At 36.1% G+C, this 25,495-nt stretch overlaps 1 protein-coding gene and 1 pseudogene across 12 annotated transcripts in view; both read left to right on the top strand.

The window, feature by feature from the left end:
• SDCCAG8 (SHH signaling and ciliogenesis regulator SDCCAG8) overlaps positions 1-25,495 on the top strand; it is a 247,055-nt gene that overhangs the window by 21,616 nt on the left and 199,944 nt on the right. For 9 of the 11 annotated variants that reach the window (XR_006344971.1, XM_043924027.1, XM_043924022.1 and 6 more), the window contains exons 5-7: positions 5,658-5,780; positions 11,183-11,323; positions 24,151-24,215. Coding sequence is in view for 10 of the 11 variants with exons in the window: in XM_043924027.1 (XP_043779962.1) it covers positions 5,658-5,780; positions 11,183-11,323; positions 24,151-24,215 (329 nt within the window). In the remaining variant the exon portion in view is untranslated. The remainder of the gene's footprint in view (positions 1-5,657; positions 5,781-11,182; positions 11,324-24,150; positions 24,216-25,495) is intronic. The other 2 variants (XM_043924028.1, XM_043924026.1) reach the window with 1 other exon arrangement.
• LOC122707974 lies at positions 17,370-19,461 on the top strand (annotated as a pseudogene). Its single transcript, XR_006344972.1, has one exon. The product of XR_006344972.1 is annotated as a zinc finger CCCH domain-containing protein 14-like (transcript).

The following is a 25,495-nucleotide window of genomic DNA, read 5'->3' as shown; positions in this document are numbered from 1 at the left end:
CTGCCTTTCCCTTTAGGGGTTTTGGTAGATTGTGTCTTTCAAGGGACTGGTTCATTTCCTCTAGCGTGATCAAATTATGGACTTAGAGTTGCTCATAGTATTCCTTTATTATCCTTTTACTGTTCATAGAATCTGTGCATGTGTGCTAAGCTGCTTCAGTCATGTCTGACTCTGCACAACCCTATGAACTCCTCTGTCCATGATTCTGCAGGTAAGAATACTGGAGTGGGTTGCCATGCCCTTCTCCAGAGGACCTTCCTGACCTAGGGATCAAGCCTGCATCTCTTATGTCTCCTACATTGGCAGGCGGGTTCTTACCACTAGCGCCACCTGGAAAGCTCCATAGAATCTGTAGTGGTATCATTTCTGAGACTGGTAATCTGTGTTTACTCTCTTTTTATCTTGATAAACCTGGCTAGACTCTAATTTCACTCATCATTTCGAAGACCAGTCTTTTGGTTTTGCTGCTTTTTTCTCTTGATTTTCTGTTTTTAATTTCATTTGTTTCTGCCCTAATTTTTATTGTCTTTTCTTCTACTTACTATTGATTTAATTTCTTTTGTTGTTGTTTGTTTTAGTTTCCTGAAATTATTCTTTTGAAATCTTTATTCTTTTTAATGTTTCCCCTGATTTAGTTGCATCTCACAAATTTTGATAAGTGGTATTTTCATTTTGGTTTAATTCAAAATAATTTAAATTTTTTTCTTGAAGCTTATCCTTGACCTGTAAATATTTAGAAGAGTATTATTTAATCACCACATATTTTGGGCGTGTTCCAGCTATCTTTCTGTTATTTATTTCTAGTTTAATTCCATTGTGGTCTGAACATACTTTTTGTGATTTCCATTCTTTTTTATTTATTAATGTATGGTTTTAGACCATAGAATATGGTATGTTTTGGTGAATGTTATGTGTTAGCTTGAGAAGAGTATATATTTTGTTGTTGTTGGATGAAGTAGTATATAAATGTCATTTAGACCCAAGTGATTAATAGTGGTATTCAGTTCAACTATGTGCATACTGATATTTTGCCAGTCTGCCAGATCAGTCAATGACTGATAGAGGAATGTTGCAATCTCTAACTGAAATAGTAAATACATCTATTTGTCCTTGCAGTTCTATCAGTTTTTACTTCATGTATTTTGATGCTCTGTTGTTAGGCACATATACGTTAGGATTATTATGTCTTCTTGGAAAATTGAACTTTTTATCAATATGTCATGCCTCTTTATTATCCCTGATATTTTTTTCCTTACTATGAAGTCTGAAATTAATATAGCTACTCTAGCTTTATTTTTTTATTGTTCTTATGTTTTTCTTTTTAAAAATATCTATATTTTATTGACGTACGGTTGACATAGTGCTTCAGGTGCATTGCAAGGTAATTCAGTTATACAAATACACATATATTATTTTTGAAATTATTTTCCATCATAGATTATTACAAGATATTGACTATAGTTCCCTATGCTATACAGTAAACCTTTGTTGCTTATTGCATATCTATTTGTTTAATTAGAAATCTAGCATTCTATTCATATTAAATCAAACAAGTAGAATAAAACTGTCATAATTTTTTAGTTATGCATAAATTCATAAGCTTTCTAAAATGTATGTATTACACATATTTATATATATGTATACAGAAACTTTTCTGCTACACTTGATAAGGGCTGAGAAAGAACATAAAAAAAAGATGAAGAAACTGGAGAACATATACTAAATGAAATGAGCACTGAATATGAAATAGAAAAAGTGAAACTAGATAAAAGTAAAAGATCATCATATAGTCCAGTTGTTTTTAACATGATTGCTCATTAGAAACATACCTGGAGTTCTGGAGGAAAAAATATGCAAATGCTCAGGTATTGCTTTTTCTCTAGCTTTCTTTTGATTTATGTTAGCATGGCATATCTTTCTCCATTACTTTACTTTTAAAGTATCTGTGTCTTTAGATTTAAAGAAGGCTTCTTGTAGACAGTGTGTACTTGGGTCTTGTCTTTTATTTACTCTGGCAATCTGTCTTTTAATTGATATAGTCAGAGCATGGATGTTTAAAGTGATTATTGATACAGTTGGCTATCTATAATACCTGCCATATTTTTTACTGTTTTCTATTCATTGCCTTTGTTCTTTCTGGTTTTTTTTTGGTACCATCTCTGGTTTTGAGTTAGCATGTTATATGATTGTGATTTTCTCCTCTCTTAGCATATCAATTGAAATTCTTTTTTTAAAAAAAAAACTTAATAAGTGGTTGTCCTTGAGTTTGCAGTTACCTTTACCACTAATCTAAGTGTATTTTCAATAAACACTTCAGGGGTTGGGAAAATTCCTTTTAACAGAGTGGTCCCAGTTCCTTCCTCCTGACCCTTATGCATTTCTGTCATTCATTTCAGTTACCCACAAGCTATTATCACTATATCAGTTCAGTTCAGTCACTCAGTCATGTCCGACTCTTTGCGACCCCATGGACTGCAGCACGCCAGGCCTCCCTGTCCATCACCAACTCCTGGAGTTTACTCAAACTCATGTCCATTGAGTTGGTGATGCCATCCAACCATCTCATCCTCTGTCATCCCCTTCTCCTCCTGCCTTCAATCTTTCCCAGCATCAGGGTCTTTTCCAATGAGTCAGCTCTTCGCATCAGGTGGCCAAAGTATTGGAGTTTCAGCTTCAGCATCAGTCCTTCCAATGAATATTCAGGACTGATTTCCTTTAGGATATACCGGTTGAATCTATATACACTATTGCTAATATGATACTGAACAAATTGTTATCTGTTATACCAGCTAACATTAAGAAAAATAAAAGATTATATTTATCTCTATATGCCTTCTTGGACTGCTTTTTCTTTCTTTATGTAGATCTGAGTTTATAACCTAAATAAATTTCCTACTTCTTGAAGAACTTCCTTTTAACATTTCTTGCAAGGCAGGTCTACCAGAGACAGATATTCTAATTTTGGTTACCTGAAAAAGTCTTTATTTTTCCCTAACTTTTGAAGGTTGGTATCACTGACTACAGAGTTCTAGCTTGTTGGGGCTCTTTTCATTCAAAACTTTAAATATTCCATTATACTTTGTCCATGCCTGCATGATTTCTAAAGAGTACCTCATGTAATTCTTATCATTGCTTCTCTATAGGTAAGGTTTTTCCCTTTGACATCTTTAAAATTTTTCTTTTTTCTCTTTGTCTTTGATTTTCTGCAGTTTCAATATGATATACCTTGGTGTTGATTTTTCAGTTTTATCTTGCCCAGTCTCTGAGCTTCTTGGATCTGCGGTTTGGTGCTTATAATCAATTTGGGGCAATTCTCAATCATTATTCATTTAAATATTTCTTCTCCTCCCTTCTCTCTTTCTTCACCTTTATTATTGTTCCACAATTCTTGGGTATTCTGTTCTGTCAGTATCATTCTTTTTCTTCTTTGCATTTCAGTTAGAGAAGTTTCTGTTAACACTTATTCAAGCTTACTAATTCTTTGTATGTGTCCAGTCTACTAATGACCCCTTCAAAAGCAATCTTCATTTCCTCTGCAGTGTTTTTGATTTCCAGCATTTTGCTTTTTTTCTTAGTTTCCATTTCTGTTTATATTATCCATCTGTTCTTGCATGTGGACCACTTTTCCCCATTTGACCCTTTAGCATGCTAATCATAATTATTTTAAACTCTCCATCTGATAATTCCAACATCTTTGCTATATCTAAGTCTGGTTCTGTGTTTACTTAGTCTCCTGAAACTGTATTTTAAGTCTTTTAGTATGCCTTCTAATTTTTTGTTGAATTCTGGACATGGTGGATTGAATAAAAGGAACTGAGGGAAATATACATTTAGTGTAAGGTTTTTTGTTTGTTGTAGAACTTAGACTGTGTTTATTATTTGCTGCTACTATATGTGTCAGAGGCTAAAATTTCCTCTAGTGTTCTGGTTTTGTCTCCACTGTTGTCTTTGGGTTTCCCTCAAGATTTCTGAAGTATATACTGAGATGTGCAGTTATTTTAGTGTATTCCCTTGTTATGATACAAGAGTACTTTTGATGTGGTGGTAGGGTATGGGAGTAGGGGGAGCATTTTGTAATCCTATGATCATGTCTCAGTCTTTTAGTGACCCTGTGCCCTTGGCTATATCCTTCACAAATGTTTCTCAGTCTCCCTCTCCCCTTAAGTGGGATGAGAAGGCTAGGAAGTTGGAGTTGGGTTTCCCCTCTCTTCCCCCAGGTCACTTAGGTTCTGGGGGAAAAAAACAAAAACCAGTTTCTCAGGCTCTGGTAAAATAGTTTCTCTTGAGGCAGTCCTGGTTAAAAAGAACAGAATGCTTTTGGGTTACTTTTCCTCTCCTACTGGAGGAAACAGGAGTGGGGTTTCCTCTAGTCTTTGCTATTAGAATCTGCTCGTGTCCTGGAGATAAAGCTCATAAAAGTGTGGGAGACACCTTCCCCTCCAGAGACTGGGTTCCTCTGGGGTTTTTAACTCAAACTGGTCTATACTAAGCTTCCAGCATTTCATCAATTATTTTTATATTTTTCTACCCTACCACTGGCTCCTCCAGAAGTTTCTGCTCTGCTAGGTTGTGGTTCTCAGGAGTGCTTGTCTGTCTTTCCATTCTGAGGGATAATAGTTTTCCCTGTGACCTTAATTCTCTGATGGATCTAAGAAGAGTAGTTTATTTTTAAGCTTGTTCAGCTCTTTTTCTGGTTATGAAGATGGGAGTGATGTCTTCCAAGCTTCTTATATGTCAGACCAAAAATTGGAAGTCTACAATATTTGTTTAATTATGGTTTTCAATTACAGCTTTGAATTTTTTTTCTGAAAAGATAAATGGAATGGAATTTTTATATGCTGTGCAATAGTTGTTTATTATAATGGTAATGAAGATTAAGTGTTATACCCTCAATATATCAGTATTTTTTACATTTTTTGGGGGATGAGATGCTACTTAATAGCTATACAAATTGTTATATACCTATAATTCTTTATATTACTCCCTGCACAGCCAAGGAAACACTCTTTAAGAACTATCCACCAAGCTTTTTTCACTCATAGTTTCCTTCCATCTGGCTACCCGTTCATAGATAATCACTGTAACTTTCCTCACCTTTCTGTCTCAGTGTCCTTTATTATCTATGTAGCCCTCTGTCAGTTTTCAATGTTATTGGCATTTGAGCATAAATAATAATATATCTTTCCTTATTTGTTTAGGAGTGTATCTACATCATGTTTAGAAGTCTTTTAGAGAAACCCTTTAATTAAAGAATTTATATAAGTCTGTAAAATAAAATTGTCAGAAACCACACAGTCCTGTGGTATGGCCATTAGCAGGCCGTCTACTGTCTTCCCCCAGCCTTCTGTTTGTTAGCTAATGCTTGAGTTTCTTGTTTGTCGAGATATAATTATAATATTTCAGAAAATGGATAGAGAGCATCAGTCTTCCATGCTTCATATCATGTTGGATCATCTAGTAATCAACAAAGAAAAGCACTACACAATATTGTAAAGTAATTAGCCTCCAACTAATAAAAATAAATGAGAAAAAAAAAAGAAAAGCACTACTTAGGATTGCTTAATGTATGCAGTCTGCAAGTGGCATTTCTTAAAAAGAAAAAAAAGAGGCAAGAAAAAACGCTTAATGTATTTGGTATTTGTTTCTGCTTTTTATAGGAGGAACTCTCTGGAATGAAAAATAGGGTACAAGTAGTTGTGCTTGAAAATGAAAGGCTCCAACAAGAGCTGAAATCTCGAGGACAAGAAGAAATGAGGGAACAAACACTTCTGGATGAATCTGTGAGCATTTATTTAAACCATTAAACTAAAATATATATAGTCTGAATGTTGCCTCCTACCCTCTCCCTCAGCCTTCTTAACTGCTTCAGTTTTTTTCTTAAAGTTTGGCAGACGTACTGTGCTGGTATTCACTTGGGGCTGCAGAAATTAAAAATCACTATGGTGGTATGAATCCTCAAATTAAATGATGCAGTGGTGCCCAGCAGCCACGCCAGTTTCCTCTCTGAGCATTACCATTTGTGTGTTTTCCATACGAAAGAGCAAGTCTGAAAGCAGCAAGTATGTCATATAGGAAGTGTGTTAACAGGGCTGGACTCCGTTAAACCCAGCAACTGTTCAGAACTGTAGCTTAGATTTCTGTTGTATTTCTCTAAATCATCTTTGAACTTTGAGTTCCAATAAGTCGAATTAGCATGGTGTAGCAGAAAGAACACTGACGTGTGTCCAAGATTCAAAATGTTACTCTTCCCATTGACCCTAACAAGCTGTATGTCTGGCAAGTAATTTTATAGGATTTTTCAGGCGTGGCTTCACCTTGTAAGTCCTCTGTTCATTTATTGGCAATTTGAGAAATTCGCCAATATTAGCAGTCCTTACTCTTTATTGTGAATGGGGTTTGGGATGCCTGCTGACAGTGCAGATCCTCGGCTTTATCCCCTGAGAGTTGGTCTGGGTTAGTGTTTGAGCACGTTACCAAAGTGAATCTATCGGTGGAATACATTTTGAGGAACAGAGAATTATGTGATCTCTATAATTCTGTGACATAAAATTTTTATAACGATATTTAAATAATGTTTAAATTTAATTTCTCTTTATGAGTTGTCAGAGATACTTTTGCCTTCAAAATATTTTTTACTCTTTTGCTGTGGGATGTAGTTGATAACAGTTGTTCTGCTTTTTGAGACAAAACTCAATTTTCCATGGGAAAGTTTTGGTACTTGCCTGTTTCGGCTTTACTTTGCAGTGTATTTTGGTGCTTTTGCTTTAGTCATTATTAGTTCTGTTTAGGAAAAAAAACAACTCTTTTAATGTTTTACTTAGGTGTCCTCTAATTTTTGAAGTTTTTTTCTTAACCTGACCTGTTGTTTCATTTGTAATCCTGGAGTTCTATGTGTTAGAATTTGCTATTGTATCTGGATGTGTTAACTCTGAATAATAATGTGAGCTGATTAGCACTTTAGTTTATTTTTCTGCAATTACACATCACTTTGTGATCAGCTATTTTCCTCATCATATAACTTTTTCTGAATATTTATAGTATTGTATTATTAATATTAGTGTTTAAAAATTTTGCCTTAGGTGCTATTATTTTGGGTCAATTTGAAAATGATTCATTAAAAAGTACTTACAAGTAAGCTCATTTTTAAAATAATATATTCTTTTGATTTTCCTCCAAATATGCAGTGAACAGTGACTCAGTTATTCATAGTCTTTGATATTTATACAGTGCAAAGAAGTGGAAGATGGGGAAGTGAAATGAGAAAGGAAATAAGGCAGACAAGTGAATCAGAGGGCTAGAGAAGTGAGTAATGCAAAAGGGGAAGGAAATGATGGTAAAAGCACACATGCTTTGCCTTATGAACAAAGGAAACTTGCTTAAGAAAACTACAGATACACAGATTATAGAAAGGATAGAGTTGTAGAAAGCTTTTTTTTAAAAAAAACATTCACATGAAAAAACATAATGCAGATATTGAAATGATTGTTGCATATGTGTCAGGTGAACTTGATACCTATTTTAATGTTAGTCTTCTGTTTTATTTTGTTGTTACAAAATTATTTTTCCCACTTTCTACTTGTGGAGGTGAATTGAGGCATTTTGGCAACCTATGAATAGTGTTGTATTGAGAGTTCTGATATAAATAAAGCTACTTAGAATATCTTAAATATAAACAGATCGAGAGATATTATCTTCCTTTTTTCCTAAACTCTTTTTAATGAGCCTATTACCGTGTTGATGGTAAATCTTGCCTAAGCTATTGGCAGATTTGAATATATATTTTCAATGTTTCTTAATGCCTTCTTTGGAAAAACAATTGAAATATGTATAGAGTAATAATTAATATTTATTGATGACTGCATGGTTATGCTGTACCAGGTACTGTATCAAATACTTTGTTTACATTGTATCATTTCAGTCTTATGATAGCCGCATAAGGCAGGTGTTGTTACATCTGCTTTCAGATGATTAAATTAAGGTATACATCAGTTAAGTAACCTACAAAGCTAGAACTCAAACACAGCACTGTCTGACTCCCCTGATCCATCTCCCTGGCCTTGAATAATACTGCCTTTCTGACTAGATTAGGAATAGCTTATCAGTATTTAACCAAACCATCTTTGCCATGGACTGGGACTTTGATGGTAGCCTACATGACTTTTAGCTTTTAGCTTAGTTTTTGACTTAACAGTTGAAAGGCAAGCAGATTATTTTTAAATAACTAAAACCATTCAAAGAATATTTCATTTGCATCTTCATTTTTTATCATATTCCTTCTTGAGGGGCTTTTCTTGCAAATTCAAAAATTATATTGAAATACTCTTTTTATTAGAATTTCTTTTTAAGTAGAAAATTTCTGAGCTATTTCTTTCCATGTCTCTTCATCCCTTCCATTTCAACCCCTCCCCTCAATTAAGAAATCAGAGGTCTTCAGTGATCTTCAGGGATGTAAATGTAGTTTGACTTTTTATATCTTGATCAAATATCATTCAAGTTTTTTGAAAGCTATCTGTGAAAGAACATGTCAATTAGACTAGCACTTATTTCCAAACAATATTATTTGATATCATAAATCAGTGATCTATAGTCTACATACATCCTCCAATTTCTCCATAGGAAATTTGTACCACTTTCCTTCATTGCTCTGCAAGACTATTTTTAATACAATTAAATCTTGGAAGATTTTTCCCTACTTAAAGAATCAAGTTCAAGCTTATTAGCATGGCATACTTTACTTTCCAGATCCTTATTTAATTCTCTGGCTTCTTCTTTTTTTTTTTTTTCATTTTTCCTGGTGGCTCAGACAGTAAAGAATCTGCCTGCCATGTGGGAGATCTGGGTTCCATTCCTAGGTCAGGAAGATCCCCTGAAGAAGGGAATGGCTACCCACTCCAGTATTCTTGCCTGGAGAATTCTATAGACAGAGGAGGCTGGCAGGCTACAGTCCATGGGGTCGTATAGAATTGGACACGACTGTGCAACTAACACACGCACTTTCATAATTGATTTACAATGCTGTGCCAATCTCTGCTGTACCACAAAATAGCTGTTATACACATATTTGCGTTCTTTTTTATACTCTTTTCCCTTATGGTTTATCACAAGATATTGAATATATCAAATAGTTCTCTGTGTTATACATTAAGACCTTCTTGTTTATCAATTCTAAATGTAATAGCTTGCTTCTACCAACAGCAAGCTCCCAGTCTATCCTTCTCTCTTTTCCCCTATCCCTTGCCAACTGCAAATCTGTTCTCTATGTCTATGAGCTTGTTTCTGTTTTGTACGTAGATTAATTTGTGCCAAATTTTAGGTACAAATATGGCACATGATAAGTGATATTAAATGGTATTTGTCTTTCTCTTTCTGACCTACTTCACTTAGTATGATAATCTCTAGTTGCATCCATGTTGCTGCAAATGGCATTATTTCATTTTTCATGACTGAGTAGTATTCCATTGTGTATGTGTACCACATCTTTATTTATTCATCTGTAAATGGACGTTTAGGTTGTTTCCATGCTTTGGCTGTCATAAACAGTTCTACTTTCATCTTCTGACATTATTGCCTTGTATGTCAACCTTTAATAATACTGAATTTCCTAAAAGCCTCTGGGAAGCACCATGCTATTTCTCATTTCTGTGAGTTTTCTCATGGTGTTCTCACTTCTTGGCATCTAACTTATTTTTTTCATCCTTCAAGATATCACACCAGTGTCAAAACTTCTCCAGAAACTTTCCTTGAATCTCCAGTTGCTCTTAGTATACCTCTTCTGTCTGGCCTTGTCCTGACATGCACACTTATGGCTTTATTAAGTTGAAATTATCTGCTTAGGTTTTTCTCTTCTTCGTTAGCCTATAAACTCCTCAAGGTTAAGATTGGTCTTGCTCATTTTTACCACCCACCACTGGCCACCAAGCTTTTAGCAGAATGCCTGAACATAGTATTATACAAGTTCTTTGAACTTCCCAAAGAATATGGAATAGAATCTCAGAATACTACTTTGAATGAATACAGTTTACCACATTCTAACATGATATGACACCACAGTATAGTTCTGCGTTTGGGGACATATCCTTGCTTATGAATACTACTGTGTCCCTTAGCCCTTAATAGGAGTTCATTAATTACTTGTTGGATAAATTAAATAAATATTTTAGTTCTGGATTCACACATAAATCACCCAGATTTTGAGCTGCTTATTATACTGAATGCTGAGAGAATGCCAAAGTTTGCCAATTGACAGTGGGTACACCAAATTCAGTCTCTAGACATGTTTTGTCTATTTGAAAAACTGACTCAGTATTTAACAGTGTTTCAATTGAAGAGCCAGATATCTGCCTCATCTTTTTGAAAATCTAAAGATTTTTTGGGGGTAATATGAGATGGCATTCACACACGGCAGCAATTGACTGGAACTGAATAGTAACTTCTTTCTGGGGTTGCTTTGTCATGGTCCCTGTGACTACTTTTTGGATCCTTGACAGGCAAGCTGCATGTCAGTTCTGTTTATCACCATGCACTGTTTTTTCTCATTGAAGATAAATAGTTTTCTGAAAAGGCAGAAGAGCATAGTGGTTTAGGACTCTAGAGCTAGATTGCTAGGGTTCAGATCCTAGCTCTGCCACTTATTAGTCACTTTCTACCTCTGTGACTTTTAGCAGTTACTCTCTGTAACTCAGTTTCCTCATCTATAAAATGGAGATAACAATGAAACTTGTCCCATAGAATTATTGTAATGATTAACTAAGTTAATATATGTGGAGGACATAAAACAGTGTCTGGTACATAGTAAACATCTTATGTAGTAATTATTATTATTAGTCAAAGCTTTATATGAAATGTGGAAAATAGAAAACAAACCAAGAGAGATTTATGTGTTTCAAGAGTATATGTCTCGAAAGAGGTAAGAGACAATTTCATTTGTTCAATACACTGATATAGAGCCCTCTTCGCTCATTTACATTATTGCCTGTACCTGTAGGAATTCAACTTTGCAACACGGATTTGGAATATGCCCCTAACGGCTTGAAAATGCAAAATAATTGTTGATTTGTATCTAGAAGCATCTGCTGTTTTCCTTATTCCTTTCATCACAGATAATCAGTATTCCATTTGTAAAGTATGTATATTGATTTAGAAGTTAAAAGTCAATTGCAAGTACTTTCACATTTTATTTTAGGGAAACATGCAGAATTCTTGGGTTACAACAGGTGAAGACTATAGGTTGGATGAAGCTCCAAAGAGATCATTTTCATGTGGCAATGCCGATACTATCAAAGTTGCTTCTGCTGGTGAGGCTGAAAAATGGAAACTAGAACTGGTGAGTATTGGGTACTTTTTTCATATGCATCTACATTTTTGGTACTTTTTTATTGTGGTGAATATATATAACACAAAATTTGCTATTTTAACCATTTAAAATTTTAAGTGTACAATTAATTACACTAAGTACATTCACAGTGTTGTTCAACCATAAACAGTACTCACTTCATTTCCAGAACATTTTCATCATCCCAAACAAAAACTCTACCAATTAAATAATAACTTCCATTCCCCTCTTCCCACAACCTTTGGGAACATTTTCTGCTTTATGTCTTTATATAAGTTTGTCTATTCTAGATACTTCACATAAGTGTTTCTCATTTTGACTGGCTTATTTCATTGAGCATACAGTTTTCAAGTTTCATCCATATTGTAATGTGTATCATAATTTTATATCTTTATAAGGGTGAATAATATTCCACTGTACATATATGCCACACTTTGTTTTTCCTTTTATCTCTTAATGGATTTTGGGGGAGTTTCAACCTATTGGCTGTTGTGGGTAAGGCTGCTATGAACATTGATGCACAAGTATCTGTTTGAGGTCCTACTTTCAAATATAATCAGAAAGTAATTGTTGGATCATTTGGTAATTCTTCATTTTTTTTTCCTGCTTCTCAGACTCAATTATTTCAATTGTTCCATCTTCAAATTTTCAGATTCTTTCTTCTGCTGCCCAAATCTCTAAAATCTCTTTAGTGAATTTTTTATTTCAGTTTTTGTTGTTTTCAGCTCCAGAATTTGTTTGGTTCTTTTCTATAATCTGTTTTCCTGACTTCCTTTAGTTCTTAGTTTGTACTTTCTCTTAGCATTCTGAGTGTTCTTAGGCAGTCATTTTAAAGTTTTCGTCTAGTAAGTCTGATGTCTGCAGTTTCATAGGCATGGTTCCTGTCAGTTTATTCTGTTGAATTGAGTGAGCCATGTTTTCCTCTTTCTTTGTATGCCTACTGATTTTTTGTTGTTGAAAACTGGGCATTAAACTGTTATATGTGATAACTCTGGAAATCAGATACCCTATTTTTTTAAGGTTTGATGTCTTTTTTATTGTTGAAGGCTGTCATAGTCCTTTAAAGAATTTTCCAAACTATTTCTGTAAAAACTATTCCTTGTTGTGTGTGATCACTGAGATCTCTGTTCCATTAGCTCATATTCAGCTGATGTTTGAGAGATTTCCTTGACTGCCAGCAGCTGAAACAAACAACAACAAGAAAGCCAAGAAGCCCCCCAAAAATAGAACAACCAGCTCTCCAAGTCTTTGCACTTTGACTGTGCTGGACGTTAGCTTACAGTTAGGCCTGCTGTGAGCCTAGAGATCAGCCTGAAGTGAAAGCTTCAGGTCTTCTTAGGACTTTTCTGAGAATGCATTTTCCCTGGGCATGTTTGTGGCTTTCTAAACTCCCCATATACATAGATGCTTCTGAATGTCCCAATCTCTCGAGGAGTCTAAAATAATTATATTTTAAGATCAAATGATACTTTTAAATCCTTTGATCTGGGTGAAAATAATGGAATGATGGAACCAAAAATGGAATGTTCCAGGGGAAAATATAATGAATCATAGTTCCACTCTCATTATTATCCACAGGTTTTGTTGTTAAATTTTTCTAAAAGCTCTTTCCGGCCCAAATTTCCTTGCTCCTTCTCATTCTCTAATCCAAGCTTTTTTCTAGTATTTAGGAAAGAGTTCCTTTCTTTTAAAAAAAAATCAGAAAGACTAAGTAAATTATATGGTTTTTTTCCAACTGAATAAGCTATGATAGCTACTTAATACCCATAGGATTAGGACCAATCTCCCAAGCCATCTGCTATTTTCTTCAAACTACATTTCCAGCCTCGCTTCTCATTCTTCTGTCATTCTCACAAGTATTAGCTATAAGCACACACACCACTCACTTCTTGCTACTTCATAAGCTTATTTCCCAGTTCCATTTCTCTTTGAAGAATTGACTTTGGCTTATGTAATAATGCCTGCCTAAAATGCTTCCTTCTTATCCTCTACCTATTGAAATGTTTACCTACCAAACTTAGTTCAAATGTCCCCTCCCATCCTACCTTCCCTAATTACATGCTTCCATTCCTCCTTTTCCCACATTAGAATTAGTTTCCCTCTTACATCTTCTCTTAGTGTTCTATTTATAACTATTATAGATTCACTTGTTTATCCTGTTTGTGTCAAAGGTCAGTCTCTGCTTCTGTGTGCTTTATGTTCCAAGTCTTCCTCACTTCTTTCAAAGATTTCACTCTTGCACGTATCTCCTCTTGCTCTTGTACCTTATATCCCTCTTAACTGGGTTTTTAGCAAAATATGTGCTATACTAGCTCCTGTCTTAAAGCAAGTAAACACAATATATTCTCTTCATCTTACATTCCCTTTGAACTATCACCCAGCTACTCCCCTTCATACCAAAGGCTTTTGAAGCAGTTGTCTATACTCACGCCTCTGTTCCTCATGGCCCATTCTCTCTTCAACATAGTTTATTTGAGCTTCTCCCCCCATATTCCCCTAAACCATTTCTTTTCAAGGTCATTAATAACCTCCACATATCAGTCTTCATCTTCCTTCCTCATCTCAGAGCAGCATTCTATAATATGTACATTAGCTGGTCATGCCATCCTTTGATATTTCTAATGACACAATTTAACATAAATTCAGAAAAGTATGCAAAACAAAAATGTACAGCTTTAGGATTTATCTCCAAATGAACAACCATGTAATTGTCCCTGTAAGATGTCTAACATTACCATGTCCCACAAGCCCTCTTCATGCCCACTCCCAATCATCACCTCTCATTCTCTTAAAGCTAAACACTCGCTTGACTTTTATGAAAATTGATCCCTAAGCATGATCCCCAAACATTCAAATTGATTTTTGCCTGGATTTTAAAATATTACATAAATTGAATCACATAGTACTTATTCTTTCTTGTGTAGCTATTTTTCAGTATTATATTTGATAGATTCATAGATTTTTTTAGTTGCATGTGTTAGAAGTTTATTCATTTTCATTGATAGATCTACTGTATGAATATAACAGAATTATGTATTTATGTATTGCTGACAGATATTTGTATTTTTCCAGTTTGGGGATATTGTGATTATTGCTGCTGTGAGCATTCTTTTATGCGTCTGTTGGTGTGCATTGTACACATTTATGTTGGGTATGTACCTTGGAGTGTCATTGTTGGTCACAGTGTATGTATATGCTCAATTTGAGTAAAAAAGGGCAAACTTTTCCAAGGTGATTTTTTTATTAGTTGACACTTCTGTCAGCAGCATGAGTGATACCATTGCTCAATATCCTTGCCAATACTTGATATTCTGTTTTTCTGGTGGTCCTAGAGTGTTCTCATTGTGATTTTTATTTTCATTTCTCTGATTTCTCATGTGATTGAGTATCTTCTCATGTATCTGCCATTTGATGTCCTTTTTAGTGACATGCCTGTTCAAATATCCTACTTATTTTTTTGAATTATCTGACAATGTTTTTTTAAAGTTCTTAATATGAGTATAAGCCCATTATTGGTTACCTCTGTTGAAACATATTTTCCTATTTTTTTGTGGTTTTTCTTGGAACTCTCTTGATAGGTTTCTTTTTTCTCTTTCTTTCTTGATTAGAATTTCTTAATTTTAATGTGGTCCAATTTACCAGTGTTTTCCCTTTATTTTTTAGTATCTTTTCTGACCTATATAAAAACGTATTTCCCTATCCCCAAGGCCATCAGATATTCTGAAGATATTCTCCTATATTATCTTTCAGAAAACTTATAATCTTGCTTTTTACATTTAGAACTACAGTGTACATGGAATTTATTTTTGTATCTGATGGGAAGTGTAGGGGGTTACTTTTTCGATTGGGTTATTTATATATCCCAACATCATCTATTGAGAAGACAGTCATTTGCCTGATACCTTTGTTATAAATCAGGTTTGCATATATGTGTGAGTCTGTTTCTGGGCTTTGTGTTTTATATCCTTGGTGTCTGTGTTACTACTTCTTTGTGCTATTACCATCATGTCTTGATTCTTATAACCTTGTATCTGGTAGACCAAGTCTTCCAACATTTTTCTTAGAACTAAAAAATGTCCTATTTCTTGCCTTTTGCATTTCCAAATACATTTATAATTAGTTAGCTTTCAAAAAGCCATTAAGTAGTTTTGATTGAGATTACATTAAAGGTATAGGTCATTCGTGGGAGGAAGACTTGATATCTTATGATAATATATGTCTAATAGTAAAATTACATATCAGTCTAGTTCAGTTCAGTTCAGTTGCTCAGTCATGTCCGACTCTTTGTGACCCCATGAATCGCAGCATGCCAGGCCTCCCTGTCTATCACAAACTCCTGGAGTTTACTCAAACTCATGTCCATCGAGCCATCTCATCCTCTGTCGTCCCCTTCTCCTCCTGCCCCCAATCCCTCCTAGCATCAGGGTCTTTTCCAATGAGTCAACTCTTCACATAAGGTGGCCAAAGTATTGGAGTTTCAGCTTCAGCATCAGTCCTTCCAATGAACACCCAGGACTGATCTCCTTTAGGATGGACTGGTTGGATCTCCTTGCAGTCCAAGGGACTCTCAAGAGTCTTCTCCAACACCACAGTTCAAAAGCATCAATTCTTCAGTGCTCAGCTTTCTTCACAGTCCAACTTTCACATCCATACATGACCACTGGAAAAACCATAGCCTTGACTAGATGGACCTTTGTTGGCAAAGTAATGCCTCTGCTTTTTAACATACTATCTAGGTTGGTCATAACTTTCCTTCCAAGGAGTAAGCATCTTTTAATTTCATGGCTGCAATCACCATTTGCAGTGATTTTGGAGCCCCAAAAAATAAAGTCTGACACTGCTTCCACTGTTTCCCTATCTATTTCCCATGAAGTGATGGGACCAGATGCCATGATCTTAGTTTTCTGAATGTTGACCTTTAAGCCAACTTTTTCACTCTCCTCTTTCACTTTCATCAAGAGGCTTTTTAGTTCCTCTTCACTTTCTGCCATAAGGGTGGTGTCATCTGCATATCTGAGGTTATTGATATTTCTCCCAGCAATCTTGATTCCAGCTTGTGCTTCTTCCAGCCCAGCCTTTCTCATGATATACTCTGCATATAAGTTAAATAAGCAGGGTGACAATATACAGCCTTGACGTACTCCTTTTCCTATTTGGAACCAGTCTGTTGTTCCATGTCCAGTTCTAACTGTTGCTTCCTGACCTGCATACAGGTTTCTCAAGAGGTGGATCAGGTGGTCTGGTATTCCCATCTCTTTCAGAACTTTCCACAGTTTATTGTGATCCACACAGTCAAAGCCCTTGGCATAGTCAATAAAGCAGAAATAGATGTTTTTCTGAAACTCTCTTGCTTTTTTGATGATCCAGTAGATGCTGGCAATTTGATCTCTGGTTCCTCTGCCTTTTCTAAAACCAGCTTGAACATCTGGAAGTTCACGGTTCACATATTGCTGAAGCCTGGCTTGGAGAATTTTGAGCATTACTTTACTAGCATGTGAGATGAGTGCAGTTGTGCAGTAGTTTGAGCATTCTTTGGCATTGCCTTCCTTTGGGATTGGAATGAAAACTGACCTTTTCCATTCCTGTGGCCACTGCTGAGTTTTCCAAATTTGCTGGCATATTGAGTGTAGCACTTTCACAGCATCATCTTTCAGGATTTGAAGCTCAACTGGAATTCTATCACCTCCACTAGCTTTGTTCATAGTGATGCTTTCTAAGGCCCACCTGACTTCACATTCCAGGATGTCTGGCACACCATTTAGGTCATCTTTAATTTTTTTCAGTTTTTTATAGTTTTCTGAATAAAGGCCTTACGCATATTTCTTTAGAATTAACCTCTAGATTTTTAAGAGTATTATCTATCATAAGCAATATACATATTTAAAATTTTCATTTTCTTATTCTTCATGCTAGTATAGAGAAAAGCCCATGGTTTCTGTATTTTGACTGACTCCTACTTGCTTTCGATTAGTGTTATCATTGTATTTTTTTCCTATTGTTTTACTTTTAACATACTTATATCTTCATATTTAATATGGGTTTCTATGGACAGCATATAGTTGAGTTTTGCTTTTTTTATCCAATCTGACAATATCTGTCCTTTAAAAGTGATTATGGGGGTGGAGGTCTGGCTGCGGGTGGGGAAGCTGGCGTCGGGCCCCTGGTCCGTGGGATGCCGCGCAATGCCCGCCGCTTCCCCCCGTGGAGCCATGGAGATCACCACGGAGATCAGCCAGTGCCATTAAGGGAAATTGCAAGAATTAGGAGCTTATGTCAATGAAGAACTTCCTGATTACATTATGGTGATGGTGGCCAACAAGAAAAGTGAGGACCAAATGACAGAGGACCTGTCCCTGTTTCTAGGGAACAACGCAATTCCATTCACCGTATGGCTTCACAGTGTATTAGATAAACTTCGTTCTGTAACAACCGACCCCTCTAGTCTGAAGTCTTCTGATACCAACCTCTTTGATGGTAACGTACCTTCAGACAAGAGCAGTTTCAGTCCAGGAGATGAGAGAAGGCACGAAGCTGCTGTGCCACGTCTTGCAGTTTCTAGCACTAGACCTGAAAAAAGAGAATCTAGAGTTTCTACAAGTTCACAGGAGCAGAAAGCCACTAATAGCAGATAGACTTGCGATGATGGAGCTGCAACCCGACTAATGTCCACAGTGAAACCTTTGAGGGAGCTAGCACCCTCTGAAGATGTGATTGATATTAAGCCAGAACCAGACGATCTCACTGATGAAGACCTCAATTTTGTGCAGGAAAATCCCTTATCTAAGAAAAAAACTACAGTGACACTTACGTACGGTTCTTCTCGCCCTTCTATTGAAATTTATCGACCACCTGCAAGTCGAAACGCAGACAGTGGTGCTCATTTAAACAGGTTGCAGTTTCAACAGCAGCAAAACAGTATTCATGCCGCTAAACAACTTGATGTTCAGAGCAGCCGAGTGTATGAGACAGGACGTCTGTGTGAACCAGAAGTGCTTCACAGCTTAGAAGAGACTTACAGTCCCTTCTTCAGAAGCAACTCAGAAAAGATGAGTATTGAGGAAGAAAACTTGCGGAAGAGAAAGTTGCCTGTGGTAAGTTCGGTTGTTAAAGTAAAAGAGCTCAGTCACGATGGAGAAGAGGAGGAGGCAGATGATGACTGTGGGTCCCTACAGGAAGCCTCTCCGGCAGTGTGTCGGTGCCGGCGAAGCCCGAACGGAGACCTTCACTTCCACCTTCTAAACAAGCTAACAAGAATCTGATTTTGAAGGCTATTTCTGAAGCTCAAGAATCTGTAACAAAAACAACTAACTATTCTACAGTCTCACAGAAACAGACACTCCCAGTTGCTCCCAGAACTCGAACTTCTCAGGAAGAATTGCTAGCAGAAAGGGTCCAGGGACAAGGCAGAGTCCCCAGGATAAGTTCTCCCATTAAAGGAGAGGAAGCAAAAGGAGATGATACAGACAAAAGTCAAGGAACTCAACAGAGGCAGTTGTTATCCCGATTGCAAATTGACCCCGTAATGGCGGAAACTCTGCAGATCAGTCAAGCTGAGATGAGTGAGCTGAGTGTGGCACAGAAGCCAGAGAAGCTGCTGGAGCGCTGCAGGTACTGGCCTGCCTGCAAGAACGGGGACGAGTGCGCTTACCGTCACCCCGTGTCGCCTTGCAAATCCTTTCCCAATTGTAAATTTGCTGAGAAGTGTCTGTTTGTTCATCCAAATTGTAAATATGATGCAAAATGTACTAAACCAGACTGTCCCTTCACTCACATGAGCCGAAGAACCCCAGGACTGCCTCCAAAACCAGTCACAGCACCAGCACCGCCTGCCAGTATCAGCTGTGCCGCCACTTCCCAGCTTGTAAGAAAATGGAGTGTCCCTCTATCATCCGAAACACTGTAGGTTTAACACGCAGTGTACGCGACCTGACTGTACGTTTTATCACCCCACCATTACTGTGCCACCGCGACATGCCTTGAAACGGATTCGACCTCAGACCAGTGAATGACACCCAGTCCTACCTGACGGAAGACTGTGGCGTTTGAAAGTTTCCATCTACTGATGAAAGACATTCTGCAGAATTTGTCAAATCTTTGAAACTTGGAATATATTGCTTTCATAATATGAAGTTTATTGCCTATCTGAAGTGTCTAATTTTTCAAGTTTGTAAGTTTATTAAGTGATTTTAACATTAGGTCTTTTTTTGTTGTTTTGTTTTGACTATGGAAAGACAGTTTAAGGAAAAGCTGAAATCTATTAAAACATTTGAGGCATGTTTGTAAAAAAAAAGTGATTATGTGTATACTTGGCTTTAAATCTACTATCTTGTTATGTCTTTTTTTCCCCTTCTGCTATTTCTTCACCTTTTCTTTTTTTTTCCTTTCCTGCCTTCTTTTGAATTAGTTGGACATTTTAATGGTTCCATTTTATTTCGTTTTCTCACTCTGGAAAAATCTTTAGCACCAGCATTCACCTGGTTTTGTTCAAGTCAACAACCCAGGGTTATTTTTAATTTCTTTTTCTCCCCCACATCTATTCAGTCATAAAATTCTGTCAGTTTTACATGAGTAGATAGAACTCCTAGAGGGGAACATAAGCAAATCATTCTCTGACATAAATCTTAGCAATATTTTCTTAGATCGGTGTCCCAAGGCAAAAGAAATAAAAGCAAAAATAAATAAGTGGGACCTAAAAACTTTTACTATGCAAAAGAAACCAACAACAAAACCTATAGCATAGTAGAAAATATCTGCAAACTATGTGACCAACAAGGGGTTAATATCCAAAGATAGAAATATCCCATAACTCAATACAAAAAAAAACCAAAACAGACAACCCAATCAAAAATGGAGAGAGGACCCAGACAGACATTTTTCCAAAGAAGATATATAGATGACCAACAGGCACATAAAAAGAGATTATTAGAGAAATGCAAATCAAAGCCTCAGTGAGGTATCACTTCACACTAGTCAGAATGGCTATCATCAAAAAGTATACAAATAATAAATGCTGGAGAGATGTGGAGAAATGGGAACCCTTGTGCCCTGTTAGTGGGAATGTAAATTGGTGCAGCCACTTTGGGAAATAGTATCGAGGTTCCCTGAAAAACTCAAAATAGAGCTACCATATGATACCCACTCCTGAGTATTTATCCTCCCCAAAAATGACACCTCCTATTTGAGAAGACTCATGCCCCCCCAATGTCCATAGCATCATTATTTACAATAGCCAAGACATGGAAGCAACTTGTGTCCATCAGCAGACAATTGGCTTAAAAGATATTGTTTATATATATATCTGATAGAATATTACTCTGCCATAAAAAGAATGAAATATTGTCATTTGTAGCAACATGGATGGGCCTAGAAAATATTATACTTAGTGAAGAAAGAGAAATACAAATTCTTTTTTTTTTTAGAAATACAAATTCTATATGACATCACTTTTATGTGAAATCTGAAAAAATAATGCAAATAAATCTATATACAAAACAGAAACAGACTCACAGGCATAGATAACAAATTATGGTTGACAAAGGGGAGAGGGAGTGAAGGAGGGACAGAGTATGGGATTAACAGATACAAACTACTATGCATAAAATAGATAGGCAACAAGGATTTACTGTGTAACACAGGGAATTATATTCAGTACCTAATAATAACAACCTATAATGGAACATATTTGGAAAACTCAGCAGTGGTTACAGGAATGGAAAAGGTCAGTTTTCATTCCAATCCCAAAAAAGGGCAATGCCAAAAAATGTTCAAACTACCACACAATTGCACTCATCTCACATGCTAGCAAAGTAATGCTCAAAATTCTCCAAGCACGGCTTCAACAGTGCGTGAACCATGAACTTCCAGATGTTCAAGCTGGATTTAGAAAAGGCAGAGGAACCAGAGATCAAATTGCCAGCATATGCTGGATCATTGAAAAAGCAAGAGAATTCCAAAAAAAAAATCTTTATTCTGCTTTATTGATTACACCAAAGCCTTTGACTGTGTAGATCACAACAATCTGGAAAATTCTTCAAGAGATGGGAATACCAGACCACCTTACCTGCCTCCTGAGACATCTGTATGCAGGTCAAGAAGCAACAGTTAGAATTGGACATGGAACAACAGACTGGTTCCAAATCGGGAAAGGAGTACATCAAGGCTGTATATTGTCACCCTGCTTATTTAACTTATATGCAGAGTACATCATGTGGAATGCTGGGCTGGGTGAAGCACAAGCTGGAATCAAGACTGCCAGGAGAAATATCAATAACCTCAGATATGCAGATAACGCCACTCTTACGGCAGAAAGTGAAGAGGGACTAAAGAGCCTCTGATGAAAGTGCAAGAGAAGAGTAAAAAAGCTGGCTTAAAACTCAACATTCAAAAAACTAAGATCATGGCATCTTGTCCTACCACTTCATGACAAATAGATGGGGAAACAATGGAAACAGTGACAGACCTTATTTTCCTAGACTCCAAAATCACTGCAGATGTTGACTGCAGCCATGAAACTCAAAGACGTTTGCTGCTTGGAAGAAAAGCTTTGACAAACCTAGACAGCATATTAAAAAGCAGAGACATTACTTTGCCGACAAAGGTCCATCTTGTCAAGCTAAGGTTTTTCCAGTAGTCATGAATGGATGTGAGAGTTGTACTATAAAGAAATTTGAGTGCCAAAGAATTGATGCTTTTGAACTGTGGTGTTGGAGAAGACTCTTGAGAGTTCCTTGGACTGCAAGGAGATCCAACCAGTCAATCCTAAAGGAAATCAGTCCTGAATATTCATTGGAAGGACTGATGCTGAAGCTGAAACTCCAATTCTTTGGCCACCTGATGCGAAAAACTGACTCGTTGGAAAAGACCCTGATGCTGGGAAAGATTGAAGACAGGAGGAGTAGGGGATGAGAGAGGATGAGATGGTTAGATGGCATCACTGACTTGATGGGCATGAGTTTGAGCAAGCTCAAGGAGTTGGTAACGGACAGGGAAGCCTGGCGTGCTGCAGTTGATGAGGACGCAAAGAGTTGGACATGACTGAGCAACTGAACTGAACTGAAATCACTTGACTGTACACCTGAAACACTTAATATTGTAAATCAACTATACTTAATAAAAATAAATAAAGTTTAACACTAAACCAAGAGAAAAAAATTCTATAAATTATGCTTGTTTGCAGTTTTGTACTAAATATTTTCTATCTTTGCTGCTTGATGACTCTTTCTTTAAACTTTTTATTTTATATTGGAGTATCGCCAATTAACAATGTTATGATAGTTTACGGTGTACAGCAAAGGGACTCAGTTGTCCATACACATGTATCCATTCTCCCTTAAACTCTGCTCCCATCAGGTGGCCACATGATGCTGAGCAGAGTTCCCTGTGCGACACAGTAGGTCCTTGTAGGTTATCCATTGTAAATATAGCAGTGTGTACATGTCGATCCAAGCTCTGTAACTATCTCTTTCCCCCCGTTCTTACCCCTAATGGCAAACATTAGTTCATTCTCTAAGTTTGTGAGTCTGTTTCTGTTAGCTACTTCTTCCTCAGCTTCTCTCTTATTTATTTGCAATGTCTTCATTTGTGATGATCCCTTTTACATATCCTTCAGTGTAATATCGGAGAAGGCAATGGCGCCCCACTCCAGTACGCTTGCCTGGAAAATCCCATGGAGGGAGGAGCCTGGTAGGCTGCAGTCCATGGAGTCGCGAAGAGTCGGACATGACTGAGCGACTTCACTTTCACTTTTCACTTTCATGCACTGGAGAAGGAAATGGCAACCCACTCCAGTGTTCTTGCCTGGAGAATCCCAGGGACGGGGGAGCCTGGTGGGCTGCCACCTATGGGGTCTCACAGAGTCGGACATGACTGAAGCGACTTAGCAGCAGCAGCAGTGTAATATAAGATTCAATTCTGATAAAAAGATTTCAATATTCATCCAATGCCTCAGCTATGGAGAGGCTTTTATTTAGCTATATGTACTAAATAAAAGTCTTCATATTTTTATTCTTCTCACTGACCACCTTACCTAATCAGCTCATCTCTATCTACTCTCCCATCCAACATTCTACATTCTAGTGATAACTGAACTACTTATTGACCAGATATATAGGAAACACTTTCTCCAGCCACTGTGCCTTTTGCTTTATTGGAAATTATCCAAGTCTTAGCATCTTTTCAAATGAAGCCTTCTCTGCTTCTCTTCAGCTAAATTACAAGTTCCTGCCTTTTCTATTTCATTTTACCTTCTGTATTTTCACTAGAGTAAATTGTATATAATTATATTTGTTCATCTGTCTTGCTATTTCTGCTCAGAATATAAGCTCTTGGAGGTAGCAGTGTTTTTATCTTAGAATTAAAGAAAAACTGGATATCAGCTAAGGCTTGTAGATTATATACCACTTTGATCTATCATACTGTGATTTATAACTTTTATCATTCATCTAACACATATTAATATTTTTTGGTGTGTCAGCTATGCAGCAATCACAATGGGAGATTCCAGGAAGATTTGATCCTTGCCCTCATGGACTTTATAGGCTATAATTGGTTTTGCCCAGTCATACTTGTAAAAATAAGAACTGGTGTATGCAGTTTTGAAAAAAAACACTTTTTTATTAGTAATCACCATTTTATGACTCAGTAGTTCTTCACAGGCTTTCACTCAATAAAAATAGAGTGTTTGGAATGGAAAAGGGAAAGTGATTCCAGAGAGGGCACATTGATTTTCCTCCTGGGTAAAAAAAAAATAACTGATTTAATATTAATAATTAAAACACAGGACATGGACAAAATGTACATTTTTTTTTTCTTTTCTAAAGGAGAGACTAAAACTTACTTATGAGGAAAAGAGTGAAATCCTGGAATCTCAATTGACTTTTTTGAGGTAAAGTATTATCATCTACTTAAAGTCATTGGCAAAACCATAATGATCTTAAAAATATGTTTGAATGTTTACTGAAATTTAAGTTTTAGTCAATATAGGAATTGCTTGATGTTATTTTATATACACTATATGAAATTTCCTCAGATTAGTAAAGGCTAAAGGGATTTGTGAGGTCGTTTTTCAAATCCTGTTTCAAAGAAATGTGAACTAAATTATAAATTTTGTCCCTTCATCAGTTGTAAAATATTATGTTTTCACATAGAATCAGTAGCTCTTTCATAAGGAATCAGTAGCTCTTCTTATAGAAATTATACTTTTAAAATAAAATAATGTAAATAAAGCACTGTAATTTTCAAATTACAAGCAAGTATATTTTTTTTCTTCTGTAGGAGGTCTTCATCTAATTTTAAAATTGCAACAGTAGTATAATAGTTTGAGTTTTTATATCCTTGGCAAATTTGAGTATATACAAATTTTCATGTACTTTTTGATATGTTTTCAAAAATCCCAGTAGAGCCTATATATTATAGATTAACCATTAGTGATTTGTTCTATATTGTGAGTAGGAAAAGATACAGGAATTAAGTTTTTTAGTTAAAGATTAATTGAAACAGTGGTAATGAAATCTTTTCTAATGAAATAACCTTTAAAATATTTTTATAATTTTATTTTAGTAAATTTTATTTTTGAAATAAAATTTTAAAAAAAACATAAAATTTAACAGGTCATATATTGTCTAGAGTGATAACTAAAGTACTACCAAGAGCCAGAACTCATGGCTTTTTGCTACAAATGTAGTTATTCATTTACTTTAATATATTCTGATGCCTTCCATGCCATATAAGGTTGAGGATTTCTGTAGAGACTCTTAATTTTTCATGAAGAAATCTGAACTTTCATAAGATGGTCTGATTTTTGCTTTCTTGCTTTGCTATAGTTTGATTTCTATTGCGTTTTGGTTCTTCAGTATTTAGTGATATATTTCTAGCTTATTATTTTATGGGAATATGACTTATTTTGTTCCATTCACAATTCAACTATGCAGTCTTGCGTTGCATTAAAATATCACCTTGCAATGGACCAGACTTTGTTCCCTGCATTCTTCTGTTTCTTCATTTTCTTTTAGCATAATTTAAGATTATTTAAAGAAACATTTTCTTAAAGAAAGAAAGAAAATCACTGCTCTTGGAAACTCTAGTTTTACGTTACCTATTTTTTTAATTTTCTGTTTGCCTTTTCATGTAACTGAATCTACTTGAGTGTTTTGAATTTGGAGCTGA

Source organism: Cervus elaphus, chromosome 14 (genome assembly GCF_910594005.1).
Source record: "Cervus elaphus chromosome 14, mCerEla1.1, whole genome shotgun sequence".
Classification (NCBI taxonomy): domain Eukaryota; kingdom Metazoa; phylum Chordata; class Mammalia; order Artiodactyla; family Cervidae; genus Cervus; species Cervus elaphus.
This window is presented reverse-complemented; position numbering and strand designations above follow the sequence as displayed.